The 21,830-nt window shown below is 36.3% G+C and overlaps 1 protein-coding gene across 7 annotated transcripts; it reads left to right on the top strand.

Annotated features, from left to right (window-relative positions):
- Positions 1-3,007: 3,007 nt before the first annotated feature.
- On the top strand, positions 3,008-20,466 carry LOC130974354 (uncharacterized). Of its 7 annotated transcripts, none has more exons than XM_057899204.1 (18): positions 3,008-3,266; positions 11,947-12,223; positions 12,341-12,383; positions 12,662-12,783; positions 13,408-13,515; positions 13,913-14,057; positions 14,138-14,229; positions 14,704-14,797; positions 15,160-15,649; positions 15,868-16,010; positions 16,167-16,495; positions 17,360-17,527; positions 18,541-18,831; positions 18,972-19,382; positions 19,514-19,558; positions 19,642-19,727; positions 19,823-19,913; positions 20,069-20,466. In XM_057899204.1, the coding sequence occupies exons 2-18, from the start codon at positions 12,044-12,046 to the stop codon at positions 20,144-20,146; spliced, it is 2,916 nt and encodes a 971-aa protein (XP_057755187.1). In that variant the 5' UTR covers positions 3,008-3,266; positions 11,947-12,043; the 3' UTR covers positions 20,147-20,466. The 7 variants fall into 7 exon arrangements, 6 of the variants coding, with proteins under 6 accessions (XP_057755187.1, XP_057755185.1, XP_057755186.1 ...); XM_057899202.1 differs by having other exon boundaries at positions 11,893-12,223; XR_009084475.1 differs by lacking the exons at positions 3,008-3,266; positions 20,069-20,466 and adding an exon at positions 8,445-8,810 and having other exon boundaries at positions 11,893-12,223; positions 18,972-19,257; positions 19,320-19,382.
- The last annotated feature ends 1,364 nt before the right edge of the window (positions 20,467-21,830 follow it).

The following is a 21,830-nucleotide window of genomic DNA, read 5'->3' as shown; positions in this document are numbered from 1 at the left end:
TATCTTTGGATATCTCACAATAGAAGGAGTATTATACCTAATATATTCTCAATTTTTTTTTGGAGTCCTATTTTAGTGCGATTAAGTGGAGCAATTGGAATATACATCACACATCTAACATCTAAATATTCTCACATTGTATATATTTGGCTGTTGGCCAAAAGCCAATTGTAAAATAGAGAATTTGTGGTAACTAGTTGGTTAAACAAATAAGTGTTGTGTGTAAAATAGTATGCTCCTAAGCAAAAATTGAGAGATTCGTTCTCATAAGCAAAGGTCTAGCAATCAATTGAAGTTTAATATGTATTCTGCTAGCTTATTTTGTGTATGAACATGAATAACGATGTTCAACGCTTATACAAGTGGCCATATAATAAGTATCAAAGACTTCAACGCTTATACAAGTGGCCATATAATAAGTATCAAAGACTTCAGAAGTAAATTTACTAACATTGTTAAAGCAAATTGTTTTGATTGAATTTTATAGTTTGTGCAAGTAGTCTCACAAATTAAATATCAAGTTGAAAGATGATAATAAGTACATATGAGACCATCTTAAAGATGTATCTATTATGATCATAAAATATTTAAAAGATTCACATGGTGAATGAGTTGGTCTATATATATCACTTTGAATCCGCTCAAGAAATTTAGGGAATTCAAATCCAATATTTGTTGCCGATGGCCTTATAATAAGTTTTTCTTGATAACATGCAACACAAGGTAACTCACTAGATTGAATAATCTTGTGGTTTTTCAACAAATGCCCTTGTGAGTTTTCAATGATCCTTCGCATCATTATTGTCTAGGGTAACTTAATCGGTCTTGCTAAATAGTGAATTCATTTATGCTAATAAACTTCTGATTTACTATAGTATGTGATTTAATTGTACTAATATGAGTATAATGTATATCAGAAGAGAGTATAGACAATTTTTCTAATATGACATTCTTATTTGAATTACAACTCATAATACAGAGAAACTCATTGTTATCTTTATTTACTTTCTCAATATGATATCTATCTTTACGGATATTTTTAAAACTCAACAAATTCCTTTGAGACTTTGTAAATAATAACGCATTATCTATATGAGTACAAAATAACAACTCTTCTAGAGTCATTAATTATTTTGCTTGTACCAATAATGGTAGCAACACTTGCCCCTTCATGTACAAGGTTGGCAAAAAAAATTTGCTTTTGAGAATGATTTAAAAATACCTGTAACCCAGCAACCACTTATAAATCCATACACTTTTTACCACAGACAGAAACGATCAGCCATAACCAATATTTGTCATCTCATCACTAGAAACCCTACACCTCCTGTCAAAGAAATTGTCCAGACCTCACATTTACAATAATGTGGCCTTCAAGCCACAGGTGCTGAGCAATATGTCACGATTGAGATCCCACAAGAACTTATTCGTGATTACCTGCAACAAAGGTACACTCATTTACATCTAGGAGCAATAAGGTTAATCCTGACCTTACATGGCAGAAAAGGCTTACCTGTGACAGCAAAGATTACACTCCTGGATACCACATTCAAAGAATGCCAACACGCTCTTATTGGAGTACTTGTCACCACCCTGACAAATGGAAGTGTGATCCTCACGATCTCTCTGAATTTTACCATAAGACTCACTGATCTAACAATTACTCAAAGGATCAAGATACAAGTCCAACTGATTGGAGTGACACAAAATGCTAGTGCTGAGCAAGCTACACTCCAGCGTCAAATCCTGTATAGAGTCCAAGATCATGTCTTAGATCTAAGCCTTCCAAGTTCCACAGAAGATGCTCTCATAATGTTCACTGATAAGAATCATGGGCCAGTCATAGTTAACATCCCAAGAATGATTACTACGGAAGAACTTTCCTCTATAGTACCTTTGGAATAGATCACTAACTATGAAAGAGCTTTCCACAACACGTTCCTGATGTGCATACAACAATGCCTTTGGCCATCAGCCGAGCATCAGATGGAATTGTTAGAACAGTCTTCCAAAAGCTAGGAACAGAAGGATAGTCATCATTCAGGAGAATTTGTACTATTTCTCCTCTTGCCATCCAACACACAAGTGAGCAGGATGATCACCCAATCCATTATTTCCAAGAAGGAAAACCTGTTTGTGTCTCACACACTAATGACCATTTTATATGGGATGTTGATCCTAGTATGTGTGATTCTAATTGTAATTGTGATTTATGGGGTGACTCTGAGGAAGAAGACTGCTTGAGAAAGCAGTCAAGAAAAAAGAAAAAGAAGCAGAAATGTGTTGCTCCACCAAGGATTTACTCACCAGATGAACTTGATGAAACACCAAGATTCAATCTAAAGAAGAGATCCCAAAAAATCCTCAAAGAACGTCCTTTGAGCAGTCCTATTACTCTACCATGTGTGGCTACTATCCGATCTTATGACCAAGAGTTTCCTCCTCTTCAGGTTACCACTGATGATCAACGAGTCACTCAAAGACCATGTGTAACCCCTAAGAGAGTAACTCCACAAGGATACCAGTCAACCACACCACAAGATGAGGTTTTAAACTGGCAAACTGATAATGCTATTAGTCAAAATAAAGTCTTGCTAAAAATTGACCATACCCTAGAAACACTTGTTGAAAAAACTGACAAGCTGTCTACACAAGTGTATTCTATGGAAGCCCAAGTCAATGAATTGAAAGAACGCTTAACCAGGCAAGCTCAACAACTTGATCAAGACCTCAAGATATATCCAGACTCAGTATTTTGGCCCTGATTTTCACAAAAAAGACCAAGAGTTGACACGCATAAAGGCACAGCTCAAACAAATTGAGGAAGATAGAGCGAGGCAAACCAAACCCCAAGCTTTGGCCATAGATCCATTATCAATGTATCCACCACTATATCCCACAAAATCTCCCATTTTTACTCCTTCCCATTTTTACTCTAGTATGCTATTCTATAACCTGAGCTCACTTCGAAATTATTGTTTTTAGTGTGGAGCCACTTGAGTTTATCCGCTTCATCTGTTGAGACTTTCTGATTTATCAATTCACTATTACATGTCCCATTTGGCAGGATGAGGTCCTTCACCCATACGATTCTTGGGATCTGATAGTCAATTTCTGGCTTTGAAAAGGAGAAGGTCGAAACGGGTATAGTGAAGGCAACCATGGATCATGGAAAACTCAAACCACTAAACCAATTCCAATGCTCCAAATCAGGCATTTCTCAAGCACAGTGCGTCCTTCCAGGATGTCCCGCCAACCGTATGACGGTAACGTTCCTAACTCAGCACTCGTTATATTATCGTACCTAAAGTACTTGCATTTTAGTATTTTAGACAGTAAAGTATTTGGTTGATTGTGACTTTCCAACACTGGTTAGCTAGTAACATTAAATTCTGAGCTCTAAGATCTTTAAAGCCCAAACCCCATTCTCTTTTTGGTCGTGTCATCGTCTCCCAACTTATCCACGCCATCTTCTTCTCTGCCCCATTTCAACCCCACCAAAGCTGCTGAAGAATCCCATGGATCTCTTCTAAAAGAGTGTTTGGAAGCTAAAAACAGGATAAAGAGAATGTGGGAATAGCCGCACCCACTGCTTTTATTAAAATCTTCCTGCCTGCTGGTGTTAGTAGTATGTGTTTCCAATCCTATACTTTACGTTTAACTTTTTCCTTGATCTTATTGAAAGTGGCCTTCTTTGATCTCTGTACTACCAATGGGAGGTCTAAATATTTATCTTGGTCCCCGATGTTCTGAATGTTTAGCCTATCTACCAAGCCCAACCAAGAATCCATGGACGTATTATTGCTAAAGAAGATTGTAGATTTATCCAGGTTAACCTTTTGACCACTCAATCGTTCATATCTCTCAAATAGATAAAGGATATTATCACAACTCTCCTCATTAGCCCTGCTAAATAGGATCGAGTCGTCTGCAAATAACAAATGGTTTATTGAGGGAAACTATTTGTTAATTTGAATACTAGAGATGATACCATTTTGCTCTGTCTTATGTAGCAAATAGGATAAACCTTCTGCACAAAAAAGACATAGGTATGGAGATAGGGGTCACCTTGTCAGATACTCCTATTTGGTCTAAAGAAATCAAATGGTTGTCCTTCAACAACAACAAAGTAAGAAACGGTGGTAACCACCTCTTGAATCCATTTAATCCACTTAGGGTTAAAACCCAATTTCCCTAACATAAACCATTGGAAAGGCCATTCAACTCTATCATAGGCTTTACTCATATCCAGCTTAATCGCCATTTCTGAGTTTAAGCCCCTCTTCTTGTTCTTTAAGTAGTGCATGTATTCATGGGCAATAAAGATGTTATCAAAAATTAATATCCCTTTTAGAAAGGCACGCTAATTAGAACTAATCATCAAATTCATAATAGATTGCAGCCAGTGAACAATTACTTTAGAAATAATATCGTAGACAACAGATGAGAGGTTAATCAGTCTAACCTGAGACATATCATGTGCATCAGTGATATTTGGAATTAGGTAGATTTGAGTATGATTAAAGCTCCTCAACATTCTTCCACTCACAAAGAAAATCCTCACTGCCTTATAGACATCTTCAGCTACAACATCCCAATATAAATGGAAAAATTTTCCCCTGGAACTATCGTCTCCTGGTGCACTGTTAGAATTAATACTGAAGGTTGCTTGTCCAAGAAAATTGGTGAAAGAAGCTGACGATTCACTGGGGAGACCTTGGCCGAGAAGTCTTCAAATAGAGGCTTTGGGTCTTCATGTTCTATAGAGGAAAAAATGGCCCGAAAGTACTCTTCAGCTACCTTTGCTATATCTTCACGGGAAGTCACGTAGCTTCTGTTATTCCTTTTCAATTTTCAGATTTTGTTCTTGCAAGTCCAGGATTGGAAGGATTGGTGAAAGAACTTTGAGTTTTTATCCCCCTCTTTCGGCCATTTGATTCTTGACTTCTCCTTCCAGTAACTCTCCTCTTTGCTATTAGCCCTTTCTAGTCTCTTTTCCAACAAACTTAACTCATCTCCCCTAAACACCCATGCATTTTTAAGTATCTCAATCTGCCCACATAACCTGTCTATCTCTTCTTGGAATTTTAGTTAGTGCTATGTTGCCATTGTACTAATTTATGCCTACACAGCTTCAGCTTTTGCGCTAATTTAAACATGGCTGAGCCCTCAAAATGAGTATTCCATGCTTTAGTTATTAGTGACCGAACCTCCTTAAGGCCACACCACCTCCTTTAGAACTTAAATCTTTGCTTGGATTTCTCCTTTTGAGGATTTAAGACCAAAAGAATTGGTTCATGATCAGAGCCATTTTCTATAAACCTCAGAACCGAAGCTGTTGGAAACATAGTTGTCCAATCTTCATTTGCCATAAATCTGTCTAACCTATCGATGACAAGGTCCACCCCCTTCTGTGACTAGACCACGTATAAGGTCTACTTGCCATACCCAAATCAACCAGTCCATTATCGTCTATAATTTCTGTGAACTCTACTATAGAACTCCATGCCTTAAGCCCTCCTCTTGTTTTCTTCTCTTGACTGATAATTGCATTAAAGTCCCTAAATATCACAATTCTTTCCTGAAGTTTCTGGCACACATAAGAGATTTCTACATACTGCACTAGCCGAACTTGATCAGAGTAACTCAGATGGACTCCAATTAACCCCCAAGATGTATCTGCAACCTCATCCTTTATTCTGGCTGCAATGTAAAAGTAATCTGCCGCAACCACTTCTATATTAACCCCCTCTTTCCACGCTAGAACTAATGCTCCAGCCATCCTATTTGGATAAATAATTTTTCAATCATGAAATCTGCACATTCTTAGCTTACGTTCCACCAATCGAAGTTGGTTTTTTTGTTTCTTAAAGGAACACAACCTCAGGAGAGTGGAATTGACACATTCCTTTAAAGTTTTAGACTATCAAGGGTCTTTCCAAACCCCAACAGTTTCAAATTAGCACCTTCATGGGTCCGAGAGTGCCATTCTACGGCTGGCACCCTCCACCCTCTCAGTAACATCATTATCATTCTCCAAGTAGATTTTCTTCCAGCTAATCTCATTCTCTTTTCCAATGTTTCCTCTCTTACTACTAGCATACATCAATTTCGAACTTCCTTAATGTCTGGCTAGCATTTTCAGATTATTCATCTTTGATCTTGCAGATAGGCTATCATCATTTGTCACCACAATCTTCTCAGTGTTCATCGGCATCAGAATCTCTGCCAATACCCATGTACCAATCGGTTCTGGGTTGGATCTCCAAGAGCTGCCCTTATTTCTCTCAACCATATGTCCGCTTACTTGTCTGCATGAGGTATTCTGAAGTTTTCTTTTTGTCTTCCATGCGCAACCCCAAAAAACCTTTCAGTAGTCATGAGGGAATTGGCTATTTCCTTGGTTGTGGGAAGGAGCCACCAGTGTTCCTCATTGCTTCTGATTTAGTGGCTTCCTTTCTTCCAGTTTACCTACCTGAGCTGCTTTAACCCAATTCCTAATGACTTTCAATTTGACTTGTTGCTTCTTTGAATCCTCCAAAAAATTTGGGCAATTTCTCACTTCATGTCCTAGCAAAGCATAGTAATTATAGACTACTCCCAAGCGTTCATAATGGAGTCCAGTTTTCATAATTTTTTTGTTTGGTCCAGCCAGTTTCAGCAAGTCTTTGAATTTATTGAAGCTATTTATCTCTATTTGTGCTTTTATAATTCTTGCTTCCTTTTCCCTTACAATGTTGTGATTGAACCAATTTTGTTTTCCAGTTTGCGTCCTACCTCGAGGCTTTTGAATTGTTCGGGCAAACCCCATAATTGAATCGAAATCGGAGCTCCTCCTTCACTCCATTCTTTAATGTGGAGCACGTACCCTTTGAATAGTCATGGTGATCCTCTTTCAATTCTCTTTGCTTCATCCTCGTCTTCAAAGAAAAGTTGAAAAACGTTGCAGTCCTTCTCTACCACTTGAAAACCCTCCGGTCTACTCCATATTGCCTTCATAGCGCTTTCCATTGTGCCTACAGAGAATATTCGATCAACAAAGGTTCTCCCCATAAGGCTTTTTTTTTTTTTGTTTATAGGCTTGTACTCTAATGGATATGTCTTCCTCCTCAATTAACACCACATCCTCCTTATTCCCGTTAGCCTTTGGATTATAGTGATTGTGATATGTTCCTCTTTCGTCCATGTCTGGTAATAGTAGCAACTTTGGGATATGTAAAGAAGTGTTGATTTTGAGAGTTTAACCCACCTTAATAGGGCGCTACGATAAAAGCCCTAACAGAGCACCGTTTTACCTAATAGGCGCTATCTCTGAGCAAGTAAATTATGAGCTATGAAGGTAATCGAAACTTTTCATGTAAACTTAGTGTGTTAAATTAAAACCTTCTTTTAGGATCTATTTATAGATTTATAGATAAAAGTTTTAAAATAAATAATAGTATGATATTATTTACTAAATCCACTTATTAATTGATAAAAATACATAATGAAAATCTATATCTATTAATTAATAATATTTTATATTCCATTATGTATGATAATGTTCCATATTTCATTTAGGAGTGGGAAAACGGGTTGAACTCGCCGGGCCAACCCGCTAAAAAGGCGGGTCGGATTAGGATTTGGAGCCTGCCAAATTAAAAAAATCCGCCAAACCCGTACCGCCAAATTAGCGGGTTTTACCAGTGTGGGGTGGGTCGGTCCGTCGGGGCGAAGATTTTTATTTATTAATTTTTTATTAAATAAAATAGTGATTGCTATTATAAAATTAATAATTATAAAATTTTTAAACACTTTTTTTGTTTTTGTTTTTATTATTCTTTTAGTTATTTATTTTATTTTACAATTTCGTATATTTGCTCAAATTATGTGATTTATTTTTTAAAATAAAAATGGTTTTATTGATAAATATTATTTTAAACAATTTTATTGAAATTAAAAATAAAAAAATAATAAAAAAATTATATTATAATTTGATTATTTTTTATTTGTATTTAATTTTTTAATTATTATTTTTTGGTTAATTTTAATGAATTTTATTTTTTTAAAAAAAAGAGTTAAGCGAGCTAGCGCGCCGACTCGCCATAAAGTGGGACGGGTTAGCATTTTAAATCCATCTTAGTTGACGGGGTGGGCCAGCTAGCCCCATTTATAAGACGAACTTAGACAAGACGAGTTGGAGCATACCGACCCACTTTGCCACCCGAATTTCATTATGTATAATAATACTCCATACTCCATAATATGATATCCACAATTATAATTATTTTACAACACTTTAAACTGAAGATTTGGGCAAAAAAACTAGTAAATCCTTACCCGAAAGCCGGGGTTTTTTGAAACTTTTTTGAAGAAAACCGCCTGAACCGCCAAACGATGCCGTTTTGATCTAAAACTGATAAACCCAACGCTAATCCCGCCAAAAGCCCAGAACCAGAATCCTTTCTCCTTCACCGCTCTCTCCCTGTTCGCTCTCGTAGTGGCGTGTTGCGTCCTAACCCTCTCCGCCGCGTGCTTCCCTACCACGTGTTGTCGTACCGTCGCGCCTTAGCTGCCTTGCCTAACGTCGTAGCGTCATCGCCTCCCATCTCGAGTGGTCGTGCCTTCGCCGGACTGCCTTGCACCGTCGTGCCATTGCTCCCCTTCCTCGCGTTGTCGCCTCCTGTCCACCCTTGAGTATGGCTGGCTTCTCGCCTCTGCTCCCTTGAAGCTCCCGGATGCTGCTGCTAGCCCCTGCTCCCTTGTAACTCGTTGCTCGTCGCCGCATGCCGCCGCTCTTCCCACGCCGCAGCCCGCCGCCTTCAGATCTGGTATGCTCTGCTCTGTTTCTTCTCTCTAACAATTTCGGTATGTATTTAGCAATTATTTTTTTAGTTTGAAAGCTTAGAAATTTTATCAGCCAGCAGTCAAGCGGTTTTAGAGGTGGGAGCCAAACTAGCTATATTGGTATATAGCTGTATTATTTTGAGGTTGTTTTGTTTTATGATAAACTAGTACTTAGCTCTTGGTTTAGATGGGGGTACTTACTCAAGACTTTGGTTTCTGCTTTCTAGTATGTCTTTCTTTGTAGACATATATAGATAGATCCCTTAGGATAAGAGTGTATAACTGTATATAGAGTGAGGTATGTATATCTTGATCTGGAGCTTTGAACTTGCCTTGGGTTCTCCTTTTGGTTTTGAGTTCTCAAATATTAGTGTATTACTGAAATAAAAGAAAAAAATCTTAGTAGAATTATTTTTAATTTTTGGTTAATTAGAATATGTTTATGTAAGGTTTTTTTTGGGGAGGGAGGAGGGGGTTATTTATGAGTTTAAATATTATTTTATTATATTGCAGTTGTTCTAGTTGAACTTTGGTTAAATCAGTTGAACCTTTGAACCATCGTAGTAGTAGCTAGAAAGGTTTGATATGGGGTTCGGTTTTCAAATATGTAGTAATATAGTTTGTAAAAGCAAAAGGAATGTTAGTAAATCAAAGTTAATAATTCGGAGTTGATAATAAGTGCAGTGAGTAAAATGTTCATGGTATGAAATGTAGATTTTAGTTGCTATAAATTCTAGTTTGTGTATTGGGGACTTCATTCCTTTTATCTTCCTCTTTGGTTTTGCGTAGAATAAATCACTTCTCGTGTAGAGTGACCTGGTTCATCTAGGCTTCATCAAGTTAATTTGTTAGGCTTAATGAACTTGAAGCATCAGATGTAATTATGATTTTGATTGATTGCTAACCTGTTTCTTCTGATCTCAATTTGCTTAGGATATTATTTATGAAAGTTTCAACAGTATAAACTCGATGTCAGTCATCTCTCACAAACAAAATCTAGATTTGTAACCTATTTTTCCTATTTTTTCGTTACTTTTTAGCTAAGGGTTTTGATCCACCTGTGGCCTGTTAGACTGTGGCAATTTTTTTTTTTCCTGAAATTCTTAATCTTTATTTGATTGAACCTTCTGCCTGGTGATTTGTGGTCAACTGGTTTATGGCTATTTATAAGTGTGTTAAATAAGTTACATCTATGTTACTGATGGTACTAAATTGAGGCAGAGTAAAGATGAATCATCCCAATCCCTTCTATTAAGGAAGGAAGTTATTTTGGTGAAAATATTTCGATGCTGATTTTGGGTGGTTTTGGTGTGCTGATGACAGTGACAGAATTGTATAACTGAAACCTATTTATGAGCGCATCATAATTGGAGCGTGTTGAGATATTTTCGTGAAAAGATTGTTGTTAGATGGATTTTATGCCAATTTGAGTTTGGTGGAATGTGATAATTCAAGGTCTGGATGGAACTGCTGTTGCTGTTACTGTTACTGATTTATGAGACTAAGGTAAGTGGGTGTATATGTAATGGTAGTAATAATATAAGGAAGGTCTTTGTATGATAAAAACTAGGAAAAGTGGGGGTATCTGTAATTCTTAAAGAAGGGAAATGCTTCGTAATTTCCTCTTAAGTTAATTTGAAGTGGTTTAGCGGATCGAGATTGCATCTATATAAACTAATATCATACCCTTCTTGATCTTATAAGTGTTATTGTTGCTGTTGTCATGTTATGTTCAAATTTATTAGAATGACGATGTTAGGTGAAAATGTTAATGAATTTGTTAGAGATTTGTACAGTAATGTTGCTATGTTTGGAGATGAAAATTTAGTTGGATTGATGCTGACAAAAATTCTGAATGTTGCTAAGAGAGTTAATTAGAATTAGTGTTTTAAAATTGTGCTTATGGTGCTGCCATGACGTGGCAGAATTCATCCCCACAGCCATTCAGTGCTCGGTGCAATGAGTTTTTCACGGTGGGGCCATGGCGGCCAGCTATAGAAACAGCAGAAATGGCAGGCATTTTGGGATTTTTTTTTAAATTTGAGGGTTATTTTGCTAATTTAGGAAATCCTAAATGCAACAACTCACCTTCCTCAGCCTCCTTTCTTCAGAAAACAGCTTCTTCCTCTCTAATGCTCCCAAAACTCTCTTCTAACCCTCTTCACTGCTGCCAGAAGAACCACTGGTGCAGTGCCAGGTACCACCGTCTGGCTCCATTTCCTCCTTCTCCATCTTCCCTCTCTGCTGTTCTCTCTTGTGTTATCTTTGACTCGCTTACACGCTGACACGCCAGGCACCTCTGTTGCTGGCTCGTTGACACACTGATGTGCCAGGCACCACCGTTGCTGACTTGCCGCTCCTTGCTGTCACTGCTTGCTGCCGCTTCTTGCCGTCACTGCTTGCTGCCGCTCCTTGCCACCGCTGCAAGCCACCGGTTCCCTCTCTCTCTCTCGTTCATAACTTAGTTTCTGCAAGCCATCGGCTTCCGATTCCTTTTTTCTTTCTCCGGTTTCCCCTTTTATGTACATAGGTTCAGTGTTATCTTATAAACCTCTTTTTCTCCATCTTTTATTTCAATTTACATATGTTTTATGTCTGTTATGACTTGATGTTATGTTTATTTGTTGAATTTGCTACTGCATTTGCTGAATTAATTGAATGCCTTATGAGTAGAAAATTGCTTAAATTAATTAGATTTTATAATTTTATACATTTGCAAATTTTCTACTTTTTTTTTTGTGCATATATATGTAATTTTTAGGTAAGCCACCATTTCCCACAGCACCATCAGCCATAATTCTATGGCGGATTTTTGGCTCACCACCATGAGCTGCCATTCGCAATAAAAAACTATGATTAGAATGTGGTTACAGTAGATACACAAGGGCTGGATTGGGACTGTGAAGAGGTTTTCTGTGTTCTGTTGGTCTGTGTTAGCTTTGAGGTTGTATAAGATTGATTGCGATTGAAGTTGCATGTACCAGTCACTCGCTGACACGGTTTTTGATTTGTGAGCACGTAATACTTGTCTATAAAAAAACATTATTGTGTAGTGCTTTCTTTCAGGCTCACTGCATAAACCTAATCTTTCATCCACTCTCACCGATTCATCTTCTCAAGGTATCCTTCCAGAGGCTGCTTTCATTCACCTCACAACCATAAGAATCTATGCTTCAGCGCACCACCAAGACAGACAGATCAAAGAACGAAGAGTAATATGTTAAAGGCAAAGGTATTCAATGGCGCGAACGTGTTCATGTCACGGAACCTGGTTCCGCCCGAGGTATTCGACACTCTTCATGATGTGCTCAAAGACAACGGTGCACAAGTGCACCTCTGCTGCGACCCTTCCCGCAATGGCCCCAATGATTACCATGTCATTTCTTGCAGTAAACATGTATTCCCTCATTCCCACTTTTGTTTTCTCTGCTCTCTTAATATTTTAATTCCAATTCTTCATAATTAATTAACCGACTAATGTTAAACTGGTGTGTTTTCTTTCTACGTTTTGCAGGAGAAGTTTGAGGATCTTAAAGCCAAAGGCTGCAAATTGCTTGGTACATGTTGAAAGTATAAGTTTCCATTTTCCTTTTTGTTTTAATTTTTTTTGTTGCAGTGATGATTTTAAATGCCTGCTGATTGCTGGTAGTTAGGGTAGGTCTCTGAAATTGCTACCAATTTGACAGTTAAATGCAGAATCATTGATGTTTTCAAAAAATCATTGCAGCATGAATGAATATCTATGTGGTTCAGAATTCACTGATCACGTGTTGTTATGATATTGGCAAGGAAAATTGGTTTTGTTCCTCAGTTATGTTTAGTTGTTATTGGACAGGACCCAGATGTGTTCTTTCATGTGCTAAAGAACTTAAGCCTTTGCCTAAAGTTGGATTTACGTGTTGCCTTGCCATGGATGGTGTCAAAATACTTGCATCTGGCTTCGATACCAATGAGAAGGTATTGTGCATGTTTCCATTTTTTGATAATCATTGTTTTTATTATTATTATTTTTTCCAACTGAACTTAAGGTTGAAAGTGTTGTCACTTTCACTATCAGCAATTCAGCATGGACATGAACTGCATTTTTGGCTATGCTTGGATGATTTTTCCCATCTTCAACTGTAATGTATCTAAAACTATTTGAGAAGAAAGTGATATATGGATATAGGAGGAATGAAGAATCAGTTGGAGTAATATTGTAATTCAACAACTAGAGTTATAAGATTTTTCCATTTGTACAAAATAACTTCTGGTTTTAAATATCTGTTGATCTTAGCTATTATTTATGCCCATTCATAATTTTCTTCTTGCTTGTCCCCTTTCATTTAGCCTACCCCACCTATTAGGATAAGGCTTGTTGTTTCATCCCTTAAATGTAAATTTTATGGATAAGTTTGGTTTTTTTTCCTCTTCACCGTGTTGATCTTTCTAACAGTTTGTCATGACTACTTAAAGGTCCTGTTTTCAATTATCCTGTTTTATTTATGCACACAGAAGGAATTATTTTGTCGGATGTCTTATCATTCTCTCTGTTCTCATTTATGCTCTAAATTTGTTTGTTTGATGTATGTGAACACGCAGCTTAAGATAGAAGAGATTGTGACTGAAATGGGTGGTCTTCTACATACTAAAGCATCACTGGATTTGAACTTTGTCATTGTGAAAAATGTTTTGGCTGCAAAATACAAGGTCTGGTCTCAGTCTCGGATATAGCACATGATCTGATATATAATGTTGCTTACTTTTGCTAACCTGAATATATAGTTATATCAGATGTTTAATGGTTCAACAGTTTTGCACATATTTAGAACTAGTGCTCAGTTTGTTCATCCTTTGTTTCTTTTCCATTAGTCATCTTGTTTCTTGGTCTATCTGACTCCCTCTCAAATCTCAAACACCGAATCTAGAGGTCTACTTGATTGTGGAAATATAGCCATTTCAAAAACTTGTTTGACAATTATAATTATTCAGGATGTCCATTCTTCTTTTATAAAATTTGAAAAACCCATTATCCCTCATCCACTCTTTGTGGAGGTTTGGATATTCATGATATACGTCTTACAAATATCCTTTATGTGTCTTGCAGTGGGCTTTGAATATACTGAAGAAACCAATAGTTACCTATGAATGGTTAAAGCAATGCTCAGAGGAGCATCGTGTTGTTCCTCAGGAGTCATACAAGGTCCTTCCTTTCTCCGGGTTGACGATTTGTGTTACTGGGATTCCAGCAGGTTATAACATAGCTATCTGTTGGTCTTGGTCATAATAGAATTGTTGGATCATGGATGTTAATTTGCTTCAGTTATTTCAGATAAACGCAAAGAGATTGAGAAGCTTACTTTACAAAATGGTGGAAAGTACTCTGCAGAATTGACAAAGAAGTGCACTCATTTGATTTCTGATATATCCTTCCAGTGGTCCTCTACTTTTAATGAGGGTGTTTCTTTTCTTTTTTTTTTCAGATATCAAAATAGGCACAATCTACTTGCTTTCAGTGTCTGCTGCATATCTTTCTTAATTCTACTTAATATTCTTTTTAAGTTGGCTGTTGGCTTCTTGACATACTCTCATCTCAAGTCAACATTAACATTTGGCTCATTTTGATAATGTATTGCTGTGTGATTGCATTATTGGGCTTCCTGTATGAGTGAGCTTTTCTGCTGATGTGCTAACTTTTATTCTTCTCTCCTAGTGTCCCACCTTGTATAGTCTTTGTGCTTTGATGTCATCCTTTGCTTGCAATTGCATAAACGCTTCAAATGATGTTTTTTCCCCCCTTGTGCATATGGTCCTCTATCACTGAGTTCAGTATTGAACTCAAACATCTTTTGATGTGGCTTCAGCATGGTGCATAATTGTGTTCTTGACAATTTTTAAGCTCCTGAAGGTGACAAATATAAGGTAGCAAAACGTTGGGGCCATATTTATACTGTGACGAGGAAATGGTTTGATCAATCTATTGCTCGAAGAGGTAACATATGCATGTTAATAGCTTTGTAACACCTTTTGTCTTTTAAAGACCACTTTGATATTCTCTATATCATTGGAGAACAGATTCTAAAACTAGGTCGGGTAAATTTCAAAATAGATTAGAATCGGAAGTTAATAATATTAAGTTGAAAACAGGTTATAAGTACAAGAAGCTTTTTGAAGATTATGATTATGATTTCATACAGTTGTTAAAAGAAACATTTTTCAAACAATTAAAAGAGTTATTCAGAGTTCTAATGCGTAAATATTCTCTCTCACTTTCTCTCCTTTTCTACATCAACCCTTAAGTTTCAACTGCACTCTGAGTATCCATTGTTCTGTTTTATTTGTTTTCATTGGTAGCATGTCTGAACGAGGAGTCCTACCTAGTTCAGAATGGACCTGTATCTTCACAGAAAGTGATTAAGGACATAGATGTACAGCATAGCCAAGAAACGGATATTAGTAAATTTCAATCTGGAGTATCCTCAGCTGTTACAGATCCAAACATGCCGGTTTCTTCTTATGCTGAGTTTGTAGATAAAAACCAAGAAGCTACATGTTCAGAATACACGTCTTCTTTTACAAATGTTGCTACATTTGTCAAAGATACAAATGCTGAAGCACCTCGAGGAAAGCCCAGTGATGAATTGAACCTTGATGGCCCTGTTGCCAATGATTCTGAATCTGATGATAATGATCTGTACTTATCCGAGTGCAAAATCTTTCTTGTTGGCTTTGAAGCTTCTGACATGCGGAAACTAGTTAATATGGTGCGGAAAGGTGGAGGTTCCCGATATATGTCTTTAAATGCCAAGCTGACACACATAGTTGTTGGAAACCCTTCAGAATCGTGAGTCTATTTTGAGATTATGAAGAAACTTCATGGATATCTATCATCTCTTTGTTTGATAACTTCCTTGAATATTTGTGCAAAGTTGCTACCAATGCTAATGTTGATGATATTTGGACGTTATTTTCACTAACGTGACTATTTTCATGTGCACAGTTTGGCAAAAATTCTCATTGCTAATAGTTATGACTGATCTCGACATGATTTGGATTTTTAAGGGAAAAGAAGGATGTAAGGAGTCTTGCTGCTTTAGGTGTCATTTATGTTGTTAAAACGTCCTGGCTTGAAGATTGTAACCGTGAAAAGAAAGAAGTCCCTGTTCTAAGGAGACACATTGCATCTGATCTACTTGTTCCAAAAGGTCTGCTATTACTGTGTTCATCTTTGTTGTGTATCTTAGTCTTAGTTATGCTAATTGTTCAGGCTAGTAAATGCTCTTTAGTAAGTCAATCCGAAATAGTGAATATGCTTTATTGAAATTAATTGCTTTTGTTGTTCTCTGGTTTCCTAAATTTAGGAAGCATTGTCAAAGGAGCATCAACAAGCATGTCCATGGTTCAAGGTAAAAGCTGTGGTTTTCCTAAAAGCTTGCAGAGTGCTCAGGTGGTGGGAGTTATGGCCTCTGGAGGTGTAAAGCCAGTATCTTTGGGGAAAGATAAACTGGATGTGGGTACAAGTGTTCACTCATTCAGTAAAGCAATGGGGCAAAATCAACATGCTTCTAATAAGATGACAGCTCCAAAGATGACAGTGACACAACGTGATCCCAGTGTAGAATATGTTAAGTCCACAACAGTTTTCAAAGGGAAAATATTTTGTTTCTCGGATTTATTTCCTGAAGAAAGGGTAAGTAAAATATTTTTTATAAGTATGATGTGTAGAATAGACTTTTAACTGGAGGATCAATGCTCACTATGATTATGTTAGAAAAGTTGGAGAACAGATAATAGGAATCCTGAATGGTGTGCTTGGAGAAATGTATCTGGAAGGTTAATGTACGCGGATGAACTTAGAATTGACCTACGCTTCTTACAATTACCTCAAAAGGGAAAATCTTCATCTTGCTATCCTAGGCTGTATAATAATTGGTTCTTCAAAAAATTGCAAAATCACTAATTTTGCAAGGCCTTGAATTTCACTTGAAAAATGAACATATGATTTTACATAACCAAATGGATTTTCTGCTCTACATTAACCTTTCAAAACAATGTTCACTGACCATAACTTTGGCAATTTGTTGCTGAACTGGGTTCTAATAGAGTAAGCTGAGTTGATGGAACTAGGAGCTAGAGTAAGTAGAGTTAAGTGTCTATAAGCCACAGGCAGCTTGGAAGCTGTTGAAAAAGTTACAACAGCTCCCAGCTAGGATAACAGACTCTGCCAGCTAGGATAGCAGTCTGTAAATAACTGTTAGCTAGAAAAAGATTCAGCACTCCACTATTTATGTATGTATACTTCCTCCTCAAACTTTCTCTCTACATTGAAACACTATCAGGTCCAATGTATTGATATTCTTAATGTGCCAACTGTTAATTTACTCTGTTGTTGATTTATCATATTTTGGACAGTTTTATAAACAATCTAGAATTGTTGATACCACATAAATATGGCGATTAGTGTATTTGTGATGACTTTTCATCAGTATTCCATATGTATATATTTATGTATTTATATGCTGTTGTATAATTTACTCATGATCTCTTCTGCTAGAGAGCTGAGGTCATCGAATGGATACATCAAGGGGGAGGACAAGTAATAAGTGGGAAAGTAAAACATGGTGTCCATTTTACTGTTGAATGTCATGGTGTAACACCCATGATGGCAGCAAATTCCCAAAGTACATATGTTTCGAGTCATTGGATACGATCTTGCTTACAGGTAATCCTAGCAGCCACAGTTTAATTTTGGGCAAGTACTCACGAAGCCAAGTTTTCCATTTCAGGTTTATTTTTTGTCATTTTTAGATGCCTAATCAGTAATAGATCTTGATATTATTTAATACTGTGTAAGCTGATGGAAGAGACAACTTTGTTTTCGTCTATCCATTATATATTACTGCAAGAATTTAATGTTTTAAATCACTCGTAAGTCATTTTTTCAGTTTGCTACACTTATACTGAATGAAACAGTTGAAATTTTGGCTTTAATTTGGGATAAGGTTATTTTTGGCTTCTGTTTGGTGTTCAGCAGTCTTTTTAATAGTGCTCCTTTATCTGATGTTTAACATGCATTGTACTCTTTTTATGTCTTAGCTGGTGTGCATATATTCTTTGTAACGGGGTTTCTTTAGCTGATATTCAAGGGGATTGGCGTGCATTGTTACAGAGCTAATCTTTTTATGTCATAGCTATACTTTTTGTATCCAATTGAAGGGAGGAAGAAAAAAAAGGAGGGGGGAGGGAGGGGGAGGGGTTTGAGTTGGTCAGGAATTATAGATTAATCTTGGGAAAGAATAGCCTTATTGAGTGAGGAGAGGATGGAAAGTGAGTACAATATATTCTGGTTGGATAAAATGTGGAATAGAGCAATTAATCAGAAGAAAGCACACCTAGTTCTCGGCTCTGCACCCTCTTTCCCCTTCGTTTCATTCTGCTTTCTTCTATTTTCCTTCACTAGTCATCATGAATAGTGCATATTAAGCTGTTCAAAAAGCCAAAGAGGAGAGGGCTGAACGATTAAGTTTGATGGCTTTTGATAATGGTAAATTATAGTCGTAAAACTAAAAGATGTTCTAAAAAGAAGTTTGCACCCGTCATCTATTATTTTTCTCCATGTCTTAATGATATTTTTGTGTGTTTACCTACTAATGTTGTGGCCCCACTTAGTGGGTTAGGTCCTTGTTATTGTTGCTTGTACATACTAATCTTGAGATTATGTTCTTTCTTTTAAAGGCCGGATACCTAATGGATGTTGGCAGTCATATTCTTTATTCTCCACTTTCCTGTCGCGTTCCCTTGCCCGGGTTTGAAAGCTTTCGGTTTTGTGTTTCGCAATATGAGGAAAAAGAAAGAATTCTACTACGGAACTTGTGTTTTGTTTTGGGAGCTAAATTTGTGGAGAAGTTAACGAAGAAGGTCAGCCATTTGTTGTGTAAATTCAAGAATGGGCCCAAGTATGATGCTGCTTGTAAATGGGGGATCCGGTCAGTTACTGCCGAATGGCTGTTTGAATGTGTCAAACAGGTAATGTTATCTATAGTGGCTGTTGACAGCACAGTTAGGACTTTAATGTAAGCCTGGAATAAATATTTAATGCATGCATTTCTGTGACATATTTCCTCTCTGATCTCCAATTTTTATTTTATTTTATTTTTATTTTTCAGAATGGAGTTGTTGCCATAGACCATTTTTTACCAAAAGAAGTCACTGCTCAAGATCGGGAGGCAGGAATTTGTACTGTGAGTCAATTTCCTACTCAGGCCGTTCAAATGATAAGTGATCTGACGTCCCAGTATCCGAATCAATCACAAAATTCGACAGACAAAGTAAATAGAGGCATATATAGCGGACTTGCCAGTAATGGGACCGATTTAAAAATATCAAATATTCAGAGCAAGAAGGCAAGGCTTGTGGAAGATCCTGATAAGGTGTCTTCTGCAGTATATTCAGGTATTCATCATGTCAATGGAATGAATTTTTCTGAAGACAATACCGTAAAAGATGCTGGACAGGTTCCTCATGCTGTTCCTGATGTTGCTGCTGCAATTGAGGATTTGTTAGAGGAGACAAGCAAGGTACAAGTCTTTCTTTTTTGTTTTTCCATTTTTTATTGTTAATGCTACATTCGCTTTGTTTTTGCTCTACTATGTCCAATTTTTTTGTTTCCCTGTATACTGGTTAACTTGCTTTTTTTCTTTCCTCAAAGATGCATGATCAGAGGTCACCAGGGAGTACAGGGCGTGAGAGAAGTGTATCCTTTTAAAATTTATAACTTCGTTGAGGTTGTGTTTTATTTTTTAATTTTCGAAAAAGTGATCCTTGATGCCAGAATAGATCTATTCATCCGGTTGTACTATCGTTTGTGAAGAGAATTCCAATCCTAATGCTGTGTTTGGATTGTCGAAACACTGGTTAAACAGGTTAGCATTTTGTTGTATATTATGCCAGCTGTATCATCATGTACATGATTTTTCACCATACTTCTAAATCTCTAACAAAGTTATAATTTTCTCAGAGGTGGCAGAAAAGATGATGATGGTGAGGCTTCTCGAGACAGACAAGCTGAAACTTATGATCGTTTTAGCGAAACACAAACAGAATCTCAGGTTTTCTTAGTTACATGCAATTAGTATTACATTTTAATTTGTCATACTACATTTTAAGTTTTTCTTGATATTATCTTCTGGTTTATGAATATTTCCTTGTTAGAACCTCCTTTTATTGTGCAGATATTAGTGTCAACTCTCTTCTTTTGATGCAGGTTGTTGGTTATGAAGAGGATTTGTCTGGAAGGCAAATGCTTATTGACAGAGTTCGAACTCGAAGTAGCGCACAATAACGTCGGAACACCCCTTAACAAGCTTTTCGTCAAGAATTTCATCTTGTCCTTCGCTACTTGAGTAAATATAAGCAGTAGGTTAGCATAGAATGCCAATTTGAATTATATGTATATCAGTATATATATGATTTGTTTGGCTTTGAGAAATAGCACCCCTGATGCCCAAGAATTGTGCTGGAAACGTAAGAAGCAAATAGTACAGAGCTACAGATGTGGTTGAGATAGGCAGAATGCTTTTGAATAATTGCATAGTAATCTATCAAAAATATTCACACAAGATTTAAACGCTAAAAGAAAAAAATTCACGAAAGATTAAAATGAGAAAAACGCTTATAAAATATTTTAAAATGTGGTAAGAACAACCAAATATTTAAATTTATATTCTCAAAGTTTTAAAGTTTTTTAGATTTATTTTTTTGTGACCTTTTGAAAGTATGAGTTGAATAATGAGACTTTTTTCCCCTTAAAAATTAGTTATTGTAAGTTAAGTAGATTAGTTTTGCGTATTAGAGTTTAAGAAATCGCAAAAGAAAGTTCCAGATATTGAATTTTATTCTAATATTTTGTATTTATTTTTTAAATATTTATTCAAATATTTTTACGAAAATTCAGATCAAATTGTTTGTTAAATACATAATATGTTTGTCACTTGTAAAAATTAAAATTGATATTTAAAGTTATTTTTGTCACGTTTTTAACTTCTAAAATCTGATAATGTTTTTGTTATTTTGATCTTTTAGTGTATTTTTTGTATGTGTGTAAATCATTTTGTAATAAATTTGTGGTTTACTCTTAATTGCACCTTATTCTTGCTGCCACATGATTAATGTCATGTCTCTTCCATGGCATTTCTAGTGAAATTTATTGGCCTTGCCAAGAGTGTGGCTGCTCTAATGTGTCAATTTATATGAATGATTTTCCGCTTTAATGTGTCAATGCATGATAGCACAGATTCTGATGTAATGTCACTAATTCGTCTCAAATGATTCAGGGTTTTAGGTTGAGTCCCAGTAAGAGTTTGTCAAGTACGACTGTTGAGATTGGTTAGGGTATCAGTGCTTACCTTTCTATAGAACATGTTTCTTGTGGCATATCTTTGGCTTTCTGTAAAACATGTTATTTGGGGCATATCTTTGGTGCATACAATATACTTAGGTTCAATGAAGACGACAGTAAAACCAAAAAATATATTATATGAAATTTCATATTCATTTACACTTATTTAATATATTTTTAATATTAAAATTAATGATTATATAAATTCATATGTTTATATATATTTGGGTTAACAAATCAAGTGAAAGTTTGATATAAACATAGGTTAATTGGATGACAGACTATGAGTGCCTAACTGCCTATTATTGCATCCAATTTTGTGATCCGTATTTGACAAGATATGACTCCAATCCTTGCAATGTGTTGGTTGGTCCATCGCCAACAATCCCTTGTCCAAGAACATGATTGAGTCCATGCTACCTTTGGCAAGGAAGAATGTTAATAACCTCCAATTAACATTCCTTCCTTAACACCCCATAGGTAAGCTTCGGAATTAAACCTGCCTCTAAAAGGCGAAAATTTTCTTGAACTCACTTAGCTATTATCAATGTACGGTGTGAAATCATTGCAACAATTTACTCATGTATAATTAGTTACAAACTGAATTAATTACTCGTGACTTATTAAA

This window comes from Arachis stenosperma, chromosome 4, assembly GCF_014773155.1.
Source record: "Arachis stenosperma cultivar V10309 chromosome 4, arast.V10309.gnm1.PFL2, whole genome shotgun sequence".
NCBI classification, from domain to species: domain Eukaryota; kingdom Viridiplantae; phylum Streptophyta; class Magnoliopsida; order Fabales; family Fabaceae; genus Arachis; species Arachis stenosperma.
This window is presented reverse-complemented; position numbering and strand designations above follow the sequence as displayed.